This window comes from Melanotaenia boesemani, chromosome 12, assembly GCF_017639745.1.
Source record: "Melanotaenia boesemani isolate fMelBoe1 chromosome 12, fMelBoe1.pri, whole genome shotgun sequence".
NCBI lineage: Eukaryota > Metazoa > Chordata > Actinopteri > Atheriniformes > Melanotaeniidae > Melanotaenia > Melanotaenia boesemani.
This window is the reverse complement of record NC_055693.1, coordinates 28,031,618-28,044,762: the sequence shown is the minus strand read 5'-3', so window position 1 is coordinate 28,044,762 and position 13,145 is coordinate 28,031,618. Positions and strand designations below refer to the sequence as shown.

At 40.1% G+C, this 13,145-nt stretch overlaps 1 protein-coding gene across 1 annotated transcript; it reads left to right on the top strand.

The window, feature by feature from the left end:
- Positions 1-5,866: 5,866 nt before the first annotated feature.
- Positions 5,867-12,679, top strand: LOC121650873 (gap junction gamma-1 protein-like). Its single transcript, XM_042002655.1, has 3 exons — positions 5,867-6,071; positions 9,678-10,848; positions 10,947-12,679. Exons 2-3 carry the CDS (start codon positions 9,708-9,710, stop codon positions 10,958-10,960), a joined length of 1,155 nt encoding a protein of 384 aa, XP_041858589.1. The 5' UTR covers positions 5,867-6,071; positions 9,678-9,707; the 3' UTR covers positions 10,961-12,679.
- Positions 12,680-13,145: the final 466 nt, after the last annotated feature.

Here is a 13,145-nt window from a genome sequence, read left to right as displayed (position 1 = left end):
GGGCTGCCGGTTTCCATGGCAACTCTGTACCCCTCCTCCATATAAGATACGACTCCTTTTGTGTGTCCCACGTGCAGTCTGTTCCAACTGTAACCTGACCATGGGGTGCTGGGGTTACCTACAAGACACAAACATGGGGGTTTTATGACAGGATCTGTATTTTAGGACTCTTGACACAGATGTTACAGATGAGAGGTGTTGCACAATCCTGAGAAAATGCTGGTTGGTTGTGAAAAAAAAGAAAAACACACAGAAGGAACCCTACTGAGGAGATTATCAAGTTCCCCCTCCCCCATGAAAAAGAAGGTGACCTTGCAAATTAAGCCCACCAACCCCCTATTTACCCAGTGCCTAGTCATCCTGTATCCCCCGATGGATTGTTCTAGAAGTGAGATGATAAGCAGGAACTGGAAGCTGTAAACTTGCTAAAGAAAGGAGAGTCTGACAAAAGGTTCAGACTCTGTTTCTGTTTAGTAATTCAAGCTGAAGGTTACATTATGTTACATACATCGCCCTTAGTGATGGAATAAAAACACATCTGTCTGATTTTATTGTAAAAAGAAACCATACAAAGATATAGGGCAACATGTGCAGTAAGGTGTGATTACTCTCAGTTTTTTAAGGGTTAAAAGTACAGACCCCCATTTTTTAATAGTCAAAAAGTAATTAGTATAATTACAGCTTGGTGCTGCAATTATACTAACTTTTACTGGCATGTCACTAACACCTATGGCTATTTTTTGCTATGTGGTCCTGTAGGCATGATACACAGAACAGATTTTAGGCTGGCGTGTCCATACAGTTTTATACTTTTTACAACATAAGCATATAAGAGCTTTTTTAAAAAACCTTTGCAAGTGATAAATGCAGTCCCCGTGTTTGATATATTGTGGGGATAAGTTAAAGAGAGTTTCTTTGATCTGTGGCAGAACCTTACTCGGCACACAGACTCAACAACAACACACAGATGGAACACATTAGTCTTGTGGCAGGAAACTCCACAATTCCTGTTGTACCGTGAATTAATATACTGCAGCCAGGAGCATGTTTACTGCTGGCTTTAACTGATCTGTATTCAGCAAATGATTGCTCAGTTTCCCACAGGTGCGTCTAGATCTGACACCAGGACATTCATTTTGTAGTTTTGATAGGCGTTCATAATAATAAAATCAGGAAAAAAAATGCCAATCATATGGATAATATTAGGCATAAGGTATTATTAGATTACTTAAACAAGGGTGTGCCCCAGGGATTGGTAATAGAAATACTCCTATTAATGTGATATACTAACAATCATTTTCAAAAATGTCTTTAATGTGAATTTCCACATTTACACTAATAATGTTGTCCTGCTCTGAATTTATACCTAATAGGGTGATCTATAACTAAAGCCAACTTTAATACTGAGCAGTTTACATTCCCACCAAAAATCTGATCATTACCAGATTTCTGAAGTTATCAGATCATTCAAGCGGTCATGTAGTCATGAAATCCAAACAGTTTAGTTTTAAAAGAAAAGGACAATTCTCATTCAAAAATGAGTGTCTTATTACTACTTTTAAGACAGTGTGAGATTGTAATATTTGCAATACTTACATGCTCTAGATCATTTCCTCCATCATAAACTTTAAAGTCAGTTTGGCACTTAATGTGATTAGATGGCTTTCTTTGTCCTCCTACAGACTCAACCACTGACATATAGCTAATGTTGTGTGCGTCCACCTTGTCGACCTTAACTATTGACCTAGATCCTGAAACGAGTTCCTTCAGTCCATCCAAAAACACTGTGCTGACTGTACATGCTGTTCCCTCTGCTCTGAATCCCCAAAGAACCATAAAAAACTTTCTGAAAAGGTCTTCCTGGATGGATTCGAGAAAATATGAAACTATGAATCAGAGGAAATCACATCTGGCTGTTAATGTTTTGATCATGTATGAAACAACACAGATGATTTAATATTTATAAGTTTAATTTTTCTTTAGTTTTTGTGTTCATGAAACAAGAAAAAAAAAAAACAGGCTGCAAGAGAAAAGAATTTGCCCACAGCTCAGACACAGCTGCCAGTTTTTCTAAAGTCTTCTTGTATGGCTGCCAAGATAACCTTGTGTTAATGCCATTTAATAAAATATGTCACGCCCTTGTGCATTTTCTGGGTATGTTGGCATGGAGACTCTCAAAAATGCAAGTGAAAAAACTTAAAACCAGCAAGAGTATGCAGGAAGCATTCTGTGACCACCAGTGTCTGCAGCTGTATGCCTGTGTGGTGCATGTACTCTGCAAAGGTGGTGCTGATGCAGATGATAAAGAAACTCCTACATGAAAGAAGTCTAATACAGTGAGAAAAAAACAACAAAGAAAACAGAAAGCCATTTAAATGGTAGCCAAGGAGACACAGTCTGAGATTGAGTCATGCAGAGAAAGCTTTTTTTTCCATCTTCATGGGCCTTGAATATTTCTGTTCCTTCTGCTGTCAAAGAGCTGACCACAGCTGTATAAAGGGGGACGTTATGGCTTTCCTCGTGCAGTTGCACAAGCATTTGCGGACAAAAACAGCTCTGAAGGCTGACTCCTTCACCAGAAGTGCGTTTGTGGCAAGAGGAAATATAACAAGAGGGTGATTCACTGGTCAGGATGTGGAGCAAACGTGAAGGCCTCTCTTAAGCCCTTTCACCTCTTCTGCTGGACATGATCTTGCAATATTTCTTTGGAGCTGAATTTTTTTATTTGCTTTTTATGTGGTAAGAGAGTTCCTTTGGATAATTATATGCTACTGGAGGAAGCAGCTCAGCAAAGTCGCGTTCAAGGTTGTCATTTTACTTTCCTGGAAATGATGTGAATGATATCAATGTTTGCCTGATGGAATAAATTTGATATCACCAGCACTTTAGAGACACTAAACCAAACCATTATCTTTTCTGTTTTTATCCCTAACCAGGTTGCTTTTTTGCTTGGTTCGAGTGGGTAGAATATTCTGAAAGATTATGCACCTTCCTTAGGTTTGGTTTGTGTTCACACTGCACTTCTGTGAAGCAGAACAAACCGCCTCAACCAGGTTACATAGTCACGACAACGGCTTTCTTAGGGTAGTACTCCTGACAACTCTGAAGGTGTGTAAAAGGTGACAAACTAAACCCCTTTGGGGTCTTGGGGTGGGGCAATCTGTAACCAGGTCCAGCTCTATCTGGACCTCAGCTCTGAATCAAGCTGCGCTACATAAATAGTGTTATTAAGTTTTCTCATACTGGAAAACAATCATTCAAATATCAGATTGTCCAGTAACGTTAACATTTGATAAGGCTAACCCCAACTGCATGTGGCCATGTTAGATGACCTGTCAGAGCTGGTATTTTAATCATTCATTAAAGCAGACGCTGGTGTGTGTTTTTGTTTCTCTTATTTTAGAACAATAACATGAATTTAAAAAGATAACAACATAAAAGCAGCGGAGATAACCTTCCCAAAATGATTCGCTTTGAGCTGAGTTTGTTAACATTAATACACTACTCGCTGATGTTAGCTAACGCGCTAACAAGCAACTTTCAATTATAAACTTTAACACGTTTGAAAAGTGGACGTTAGAGAAATGGATCATGATGCATGACTCAATATTGAATTAATCTGATGATTATGCTGTTGACCGATAACAAGACTTGCTTTCAAACAACCGCTGACATTCAATAAATTAAACTTTGAAGGCAAAAGTTGTTGAAATCTACGGGGGAAAAACTGTGCTGTCATCATTATTGGCCAAATAACTATGCCGATGTGTTCCAACATATTTTATTATGAACATGATAGCATTCTCTATTATTTCTAAAAGTCCTGTCCCAGTTAGCCTTTTATATATATACAATTTGCATGAATACCATATTTGGATTGAAAAACTGCAATTTTCACCAAAATGAAACAAATTTGCACAAATAATGTACATAAAAGAAGCATAAATGGGGCTTGTGGGTGTTGTGAATCTCCTTGGATAGCTGAAAGAATTGTAATGGGAACTCAGCTTACATTGGGGTGACCTGGATAAATGATTCCCTTAACAGACGCATCATTTTCTAATGTTTCTACGTCAGAGGCTTCTTTTTAAATGATCGTTTTTCAGCGTCAGTGGATGCTAAATATGGTTGGAGAACAGAAAAAAGTGCCTAACAATCTAATTCAATGTACTTAATCTACATACCTTTGGAAAATGAAGTCATCTCAAGGTACTTTAAAAAGAAAGTAAACATATTTAACTCTACTCCAGTTCAGTATAATCTAATTCAATCCAACTACAATCCAATTCATTATTATTAGCCTGTATTTATACAACTGCGATTCATGATAAGCTTACAATCTAAGTAAGTGACTGTGCTGAATCTTCACTTTGATTAAACATTTCACCCCAGATATCAGATTCAAGCTTCATTACTGTTTGTTGTAAAACTGTACTTCCGACATGTCTAATTTACAATGTGGCCTATCCTGGTTCCACCGTGCTGTACCACACTGAGAACTTCAAAGTAGAAAAACTGAAAATCATCCACGGATTTCAGAGGCGGACACAGTACATTAACAGTAGGAACAAGGCAACCTTGATATGCACTGATAAACAGAGTTTTCAGAGAAACATACAGGAAAAGAGCAAACGTCTGCTCATGGTCTGATGGAGCCATGAGGCTGGGCCGCTCCATTTCCAGATTATCTTTCTCTGTCATTTGGACTGTGGTTTACCAGGGCACCCCACATTACACCCTATGAATAAAAACATGCTTGTGGTTCACAATAGAGCTTGGGCTGCACCCTCAGAAGGGGGAAGGGCAATGCATTCCTCCACTGACCTCCTGTTTGCAGCTGATATTAAACAATAACTACTCCTTTCTGTGTGCTTTCACCAATATCAGCAAATCATGATCAGAAAGATGAGATAGAATTCAACTGTTTCCATTGACAGTAACAAGGAAACAGTGAGTGTTCCTTATTAGTAAAGATGCTTTGTGTGGATCAAAATCCAGAGAGTTGAAAAAACTATGGAGACTGCCATTTTAAAGACAGCTGGGAAGGACAATGTGATCATTCAGTCTGAGCGACTGCTGGACGAAATGATGCTGACTGGATGCCTGCAATATTTAATCTTTGTGACTGCACGAATCAAATTTAAGTCACCTCCAGGGAAAGTGCAGCATCAGCCAGATGGAAATTCAGTCTTTTCAAGGAAGTCACCCGTTTGATTGAACGCAACTCTAAATCCACAGCACAGATGCTACATTTTACTCCAGAATGAACCCATATATTCCTGAGGGGGACTAAAATCTTGGGTTTAAAAAGGAGTTAAAGCTCCTTTGTCTTTGCAGATATTGTTCAGGCTGCAGGTTTTAAAGCGTGTCAAAGGAGGGGCTCAGGAAATCCATTTGTTGCTTTTACCAAGGAAAGTGTGACACAGATGAAGGGTCTTAGCAACAACTTCCGAACATCTGCATCAGCAGGAAGAAGAGCAGCTTTTATGAGTTTGTTGCTCCTCACGTCCTCTAAACAAACAATGCTGGGAGATCAGATGGCTGCTTTGTTCTCCTGTTGTCTACAAGCAATATGGGCAGGTGGTGATAACACATTTACAGGTTCTAACATGCAGCAGCATTAATGGAAATGCATGTTAGGGAATATAAAAAAATCAGCTGTTATCTACTTTATATGCCAAATACATAGCATTTTTCTTCATTCACTGTTTTCTGGCAGCTTCTCCAGGACACAGATGAGTTCTTTCAGCCTATGAACTTAATAGCTGTCTCCACGACGAAGGAAAGATTGCATCATAAGGAGTCTTTGCTGGCAGTTGATGGTCTGCGCAGACAGGGGGTGGGGTGCGCGGTTGAAACTGGGAGGAGAAAAGCGGGGATTTGGGAATATTCTTTGTCCTCACTCAGCAGTTCAGCTCACACAACTGGAGAAAGACGTCGTCCTTGGCGGAAAGAAAAACTACAGGACTTGATATCCGAGCTAAAGGGTTTTCTGTAAGAAGGGAAAAGACAGGAAAGCTCTCGAAATAAACAACTTTGAGGATACGGAGGAGCTACAGTCGTAAAAGAAGGTAAATGCTACCCAAACAATGCGCGGTGGCGCACAGACGAGGCGGCATCTCCTTTGATTTCTAGTTTAAAATGGTGTCTAGTTTAGGTTTTGACTAACTTTTGGGTCTCATATTACACAAGCTGTGTTAAATGATCTTTATCATTGTGAAACCAATGCTTTAAAACGCAGTTTGGATTAAAAAAAATTTAGAAAAATAAAAAAATAAAAAATAAACGCCAGTTTACGCAGTCTGGGGGAAGGTAGCGCCAATTAAAACAGGAAAATGTGGTATGTAACGCTAAATTTGAGCGAAAATATGTATTGTAATTTTAGTTTTATTTATTCAGCGTTTTTAATTCCCTTATGACTGAATAACCCAAGGAATATTTTTTAAACTTGTTTTACCCTTTTTAAGATGTCAATATCTACACGTTATTTTATTATCTTGATATAATTTTGTAGCTTGAATATTTTTTTCTCCCCACATTCTCATTCCTATATTGACTACCCACTCGTGTCACTGTGGATATCACGTTAGCTTAGCTTGTGGAGCGGCGCTGTGACGTTGCGTCCCATCTGCCACGCGGAGGAATTCCTGACCATAACGCTCGTGGTAATGGGATAAGATTTCGTTTCACCTCATGCAGTTCACTAAATTATACCGCGGAATGATTTAATAGGATAAAACGCGTTTATATTATTCTACATGGTTTCCCTCTATGGTTGGCTTTAATCCAAAACCTGTGCATCCTTGTTAAATGAAGGGCGGATGGATTATAATTTCCTAGTTTCACCGTAAAAGTCACACTTTAATTATCACTCTTTTTAAGCTATAGTTTCGGGTGTTTTCCCCTCCTCGGGCCTCTGTTAAGGGTCTTTGGGCTCCAGGAGGGTTAACCAGTCTCCCAGATGTGAGAGCCACAAAAGCCTCTCTGTTCAGCGCGGCTCGCTGATGAAACCGCTGTTCCGGAGTTTAAAGTGTCACATACAGGCCCAGACTGCTGTATCTTCACTTTAGTCATGAAGAAACTAAACCAGTGGTATATCAGTTAAGATGTATTCCTTCCTGTGTTTAAGAGACTTTTTTTCTTTGCAAAACGCAGCACATTGTGGATTAAAAATGTAAAATATTAATAATAATAATAATAATAATAATAATAATACAGTAAGCGTACTGGAACTGAGCTTATGTCTGTATGATACATGTCTGTATCATACTGGTACCAGATAGGTTCATCCCTCTGAGGAATGCTGAATAATGTGGTCTGTACTTGGACTGGAGCAGCTAGTCTGCAGCAGTGACCTCCATAGTAGAAAAGAAGATGCCAGCACATTGAGGACTTTTCCACATTTTTGTTTGAAGGAATGCTGCTGCTGTCTCTCCCTTCCATCTAAACTACCAAGGATTAGTCATAAGTAAATTGTAGAGAACAGACTGAGCTGCTCTTATTGTTGCAAACTGTAAAAAAATGATAGCTTTAGGATTCTTTGCCAGGTGCAATGGGGGCAGTAGAGGTTTGATTTAGCTTACATAGAAAGTAATGTAATTGTAATTGTAACTTTAATTGTAATGTTTTATCATATACTGAATCAAATTATCTTAAAGAAATGCTCCCATAAATTGAGGAAAAGGAAGAATATTCAATCAGGCAGTGTTGATGTTAAACCAAGTATACCTCCTGATATGATAGCGAAGCAGCTATTTCCACTCTACATCGCCCTCTAGTGTTTTATTCAGACCAAGTTACAAAATAAAAAGTTTAAACATGCTAATTAGATGTATTGGCCACCAAATAATATTTTTGAAGTGAAACTTTAATGTAGGAAAACCAGCCAACACTGGGCAATAACAGGATCTAAAAGCAGTGATACATGATAGAAAGTCAGGACTTACAGGACTTACAGGCTTTCCAGGTTAGAGATAGCTTATTTATTCATTCTTGCCAACCTTTGGAGCTCAATAATCAATTAAAGACTTGCACATGAGGGACAAGTGTTCCTTGGGTATTGTTGCCAGCTCTCACTAAAGCTTAGGGCAACCTTTGACCTAGATTACAACCAGCTGAGAGTGCTTTTGACCTACATTCTTAATGCATTTTTGGTAGTTTACAGTGAAGGCAATTTCTAAAATGTGGGATATGGGAGGGCTTCATATTGGACTAAAAAAAACTGGGGGTTGGGGAAGAAAACATGTATTGTTTGACTACATTTCTTTATAAGACAGTATATCAACAGGAGACTTTTTGGACTGCTTCTTTTTTCTTTTGTTCTCTCTGAAACGGCAAACGATAGAAGAATCATGTAAATTCTTGAAGCAGAATTTTTAGTCAAACCTCATGAAGCCGAACATCAGAATTAGTTTGTGGTAAACAAATTTCTGCTGCACCATACAAGCGTTCTTTTTATGCTTAACTAGTTTTTCTAAGGATAGTTTTTCCTGAACTGGGTGTGAAACACCTGGGAGTTGCCCAGTTCAACTGGCAGTGGGACGTAATGTGAGTCACATTATGTGACATTTTATTTTAAAAGGCCTGTCAGCGCTAGTTTTGTCACTTTGATTTATTACGGCTTGGGTTTGCTGTTGGGAGGTTCCAGAAATGCAGATGATGATCTAAACTTTGTTGCGAGACATATGCTCCTGATTAAGGATTATTTCAATAAATCTGCCAGTTTAGTTTCATTAACTTTTTTTAAATAGTTTTAAATGGCACTAAGTGCCAATAGTAGTAGGAAAACCATTGTTTCCTACGCCCACTTCCAAACTTGTATTTGAAATGTATCTTTCTAGCAAATAAGCTCAGTAAATAATAAGTGCCTTATTTTCTATCTCATATAGCTCAGTTAAAACCTTTACACCCATACCAACCTAAAACAAAACATTCCCGCTGCTGATGAATTAGTATTGTTATGTATTCTTTGTTCTAACAGAGCTGTGTTGCTGCTTACCTTGTCCTGAATCAAACGTGGTTTCATAAGAAATGATCATGACTCCACAGAAGTTTGTTCTTGAGGTTTATCACAGATGGTGTGAAACCACAGGAGTTCTTCAACAGATTTTTATAGTTTGCTACTGGTTGATCTTGAGTCCCAGCATATGAATGTGACTAATTGTGTGTGTGTGTGTGTGTGTGTGGATATCTGAGGCAGAATAGATTCAGCATGTGCAGTTAAGGACAGCTGGGTGTCCTGCTGCTTTTGGGAGACTAAGCAAAACCAACTGCACACCAGTGTTAAATATGGCAAACATTGTAATCTAGTAAATATGACTTTCTGTTGAATACATAACCAGCTATTAGTAGGAATATCACAGATATCTGGCTACTTAAAGATTAACTGAACAGCATGAGCACAGGCCCGTTGAATTCCTTGCTGGAGCATGACTGCGTGGGAGGATCTGGGCATGTGCTTTATTTTTAAGTGGTGTAGCGCCACCTTGTGGCAGTCTAGTCAAATTACATATAAAAGTTATTGTCATGCCGCATAAGGAATACATTTTATTTACTGAATTTTATTATTTTCATGCAAGCATTAACCCTGCTGCTGTCAAATGAAAAGGTGCACCAAAAAAAAAAATCTAAATTTCTAACCACCCCCCTACCCCCTTTTTTTTTAACTTTTTGTACAGGATTGAGAGCTTCCCTGTTTCAAAAGCAAAATGAGCTGGAGCTTCCTCACACGTCTACTGGATGAGATTTCCAATCACTCAACCTTTGTGGGCAAAATCTGGCTCACTCTCCTCATCGTCTTTCGGATCGTGCTGACAGCTGTCGGTGGAGAGTCAATCTACTACGATGAACAGAGTAAATTTGTGTGCAACACACAGCAACCTGGTTGTGAGAATGTGTGCTACGATGCGTTTGCACCACTTTCACACATTCGCTTCTGGGTGTTTCAGGTGATTATGATCACTACGCCCACCATCTTGTACCTCGGTTTTGCCATGCACAAGATCGCCCGTATGGACGATAATGACTACAAACCCAGGAACAGGAAGAAGATGCCCATAGTGAGCCGTGGAGCCAACAGGGACTATGAAGAAGCAGAGGATAATGGAGAAGAAGATCCTATGATCCTTGAAGAGATTGAGCCAGAAAAGGAAAAGGAAGTTGCAGAAAAGCCCAGCAAAAAGCACGACGGACGGCGTCGCATCAAGAGAGACGGCCTGATGAAGGTTTATGTTTTTCACCTGCTGTCACGTGCCATCTTTGAGGCCTCCTTCCTGTTTGGGCAGTATGTCCTTTATGGGCTAGAAGTGGCACGATCATATATCTGCACACGTGCTCCTTGCCCGCACACAGTGGACTGCTTCGTTTCACGTCCCACTGAGAAAACCATCTTCCTGCTTATCATGTACGCTGTGAGTGCTCTGTGTCTGCTCTTTACTGTGTTGGAGATCCTTCATCTTGGCTTCAGTGGAATTCGTGACTGCCTGTGCATGCCACGACCTCGTTCTCCCGCCCCTCGACACTCTGCTCCAGCCAGCCAGAGGCCTTCCATCTGCCGCCAGCCCTCAGCCCCACCAGGTTACCACACAGCTCTGAAGAAGGACCCATCAGGCAAGCTGGGCTTCAGGGATAACCTTGGAGACTCTGGTCGCGAGTCCTTTGGGGACGAGGCCTCATCACGGGAGCTGGAGAGGCTCCGCAGACACTTAAAACTGGCCCAGCAGCATCTGGATTTGGCATACCAGAATGAGGAGAGCAGCCCATCACGCAGCAGCAGCCCAGAGTCCAACGGCACTGCAGTGGAGCAGAACAGGCTGAACTTTGCCCAGGAGAAACAGAGCAGCGATAAAGGTGAGCACTCACCTTTTTTCACATATAACCATCCACCTCTTTTCTTATTAGCAGCGATGACAGTGAAATGCTTAACTGACACAAACATCTGTTCACAGGTCTCCGTGCATAACAGCCGTTCAGTACAAAAGAGGAGCAGTGAGGACAGAAGGGAATTGAGCAGGAAGTGTGCATGTGACAATGTGACTTTGCTTGAGGTGGATGAAGACAGCACAAGCCTTCCAGTGTTACGGCCGGCTGTGGTCGAGTGTAAAGTCATGGGAACTGTTGTCTCAATGCTCAAGCCACCAGCCTGAAGATCCAAAGTGCTTACAGACTGCCATCGTGCAACAAGAATGCTTAAGGTTAACATGAACATCTCCCTCAGGGCAGCTACTTTTATATATATATATATATATTTGTCATGAGACTTGGAGGGGTTTTCCTAATTTTATTTTATTTTATTTTTTTTAGTTCATACTTTTTCCTTTTCCTTTATCTTTGTTGGAAGTTCAGTGTGTGGATCTCAAGTTTGCCTTAGACTTAAACTGGAACTCTTATGGGTTTTTTGTTAAGGTAAGGCCAAGCCAGCTGTGCAAGGTGAATTTAAATAAGATTTTCTGCTTTGTGAGAACGTGAATGGGTGATTGTAGACACAAACACAAGCTTCATGAACAAAGGCGACTCTTAAAAGAAAGGTACTGGGGTTGTCGCTAAATAAATATGAAGACATGGATGTTAAACTTTACACAAGGGCTTTTCCTCTAAGCATGTCTTTCTTTTTTACATTAATGTTGGCGCTGCACCAGTCAACATTCCCATGTCTGGTACCTGGGGCCTGTACTGCATAGCAGGATCTATGGCGTCCTGAATCATTCCATTATGAAAGACTTCCTTTCAGGCTGCTGCAGTTGCGACTATACATATACTATATTTTTATTTTATTTTTTTCCTGGACAAAATTTCTCGTTATGCTGCTCTAGATCCATATTTGTGATTTGTTGTGTGGCTCTAACGTCACTCCTTTTACAACAATGTGCTCATATCCACAGTTGGGAGAAACCTGAGTTGACTGAACATCCATTGGTCAGCATTATCTGAATGTTCAGGGTTTGTATGTAATAGGGTTCTGGGTATGTTGAATCTGTTTCGCAGTACAGGCCTCTCGATGGTAACTGGAACACACTTGAGGTGCCTCAGTCCAAAGGAATAAACAAACCTGGGTAATGCTTGAAAAAAACATGTAACTCTTGCTATTGTGTCGTATTGATTTTTTTAAATGTTCTATACTGTTCTTTATTTTTGTATTAAGTATTGTTGTAGGCTCTTGTCACTGTGGCAAACAGTTTCAAATGAAAGGACTGATGTTCGCTACTGCGTCTGCTCTCCGAAGACCGACTGTCTGTCGACTTGTGCTTTCTGAAATGGGTTCGGTACAATTTTGAGTTCAAGCTCAGAAGTTCCTCATTCAGTAACTTCAGTCTGTGGCTTGTTTTATTTGGTACATGTTTGTGTTTTCACCGTAAAATGTTTACTTTTTTCAGCACAGACCTGTTGGCTCATCTGTTCTTTGAAATGGGAAATGCTGTCAAGTTCAACCTCAAAGTGCTGAATTTTGGAGAATACAGTTTCAAGATTTGCAAGAGACGGTTGTCAACAGTTCAATGTAATTCAATGCCTTCAATGCTCTCAGACGCCATCTTTTGTATTGTGTCATACCCACAGTGCCATTAGTACCAGCTCAAATGTTGTCATCTCAATTATTTTTGACCAATGCTTTTTGTACTTTTTATACTTTTTGTATTGATAGTACTTTTGTGGTTAGTTTTTAAAATAAATTTGTACAACCATTTTCAGATTTCAATAGTGGTCTTAATCATTAATATTTGTGGGTTTTTCTGGGGTGCAGCTAGTTGTAGCTTCCTCCTTGACTTTCTCCACCAACAGGCTACCCACTGCTGAACTTGGCCCTGCTCTGTCCTCAGTTGAGGTGATTAGGACAAGGGGGTGCTGGACGGCCTCTGTCCCAACACCTCTCCATGAGGACAAACCAGGGCCAAGATGCTGCAGTCGGTTTCCCTGCCACCCTCTCCAGTCACTGGGTACCTGCAGTCCTGAGGCAGAAAGACATCACTCAGAACAGCAAAAGTAACCATACATGTGTCTTTATTGGGCAAAAAACTGATAAAAAAAATATGGTACATAATGATATACACACTTTTTCTATTATTTATTTAGGTTGTTCCATTTTTTTTTCTTCTTTTTGGTTGGGCTGGAGTCACCTTGTCCTGGAGGCCCATTTTCTCCAGGATGGTTCT

Bases quoted from the DNA above. Each gene is read 5' to 3' on its own strand.
- LOC121650873 (XM_042002655.1), top strand. From the start codon at position 9,708: ATGAGCTGGAGCTTCCTCACACGTCTACTGGATGAGATTTCCAATCAC.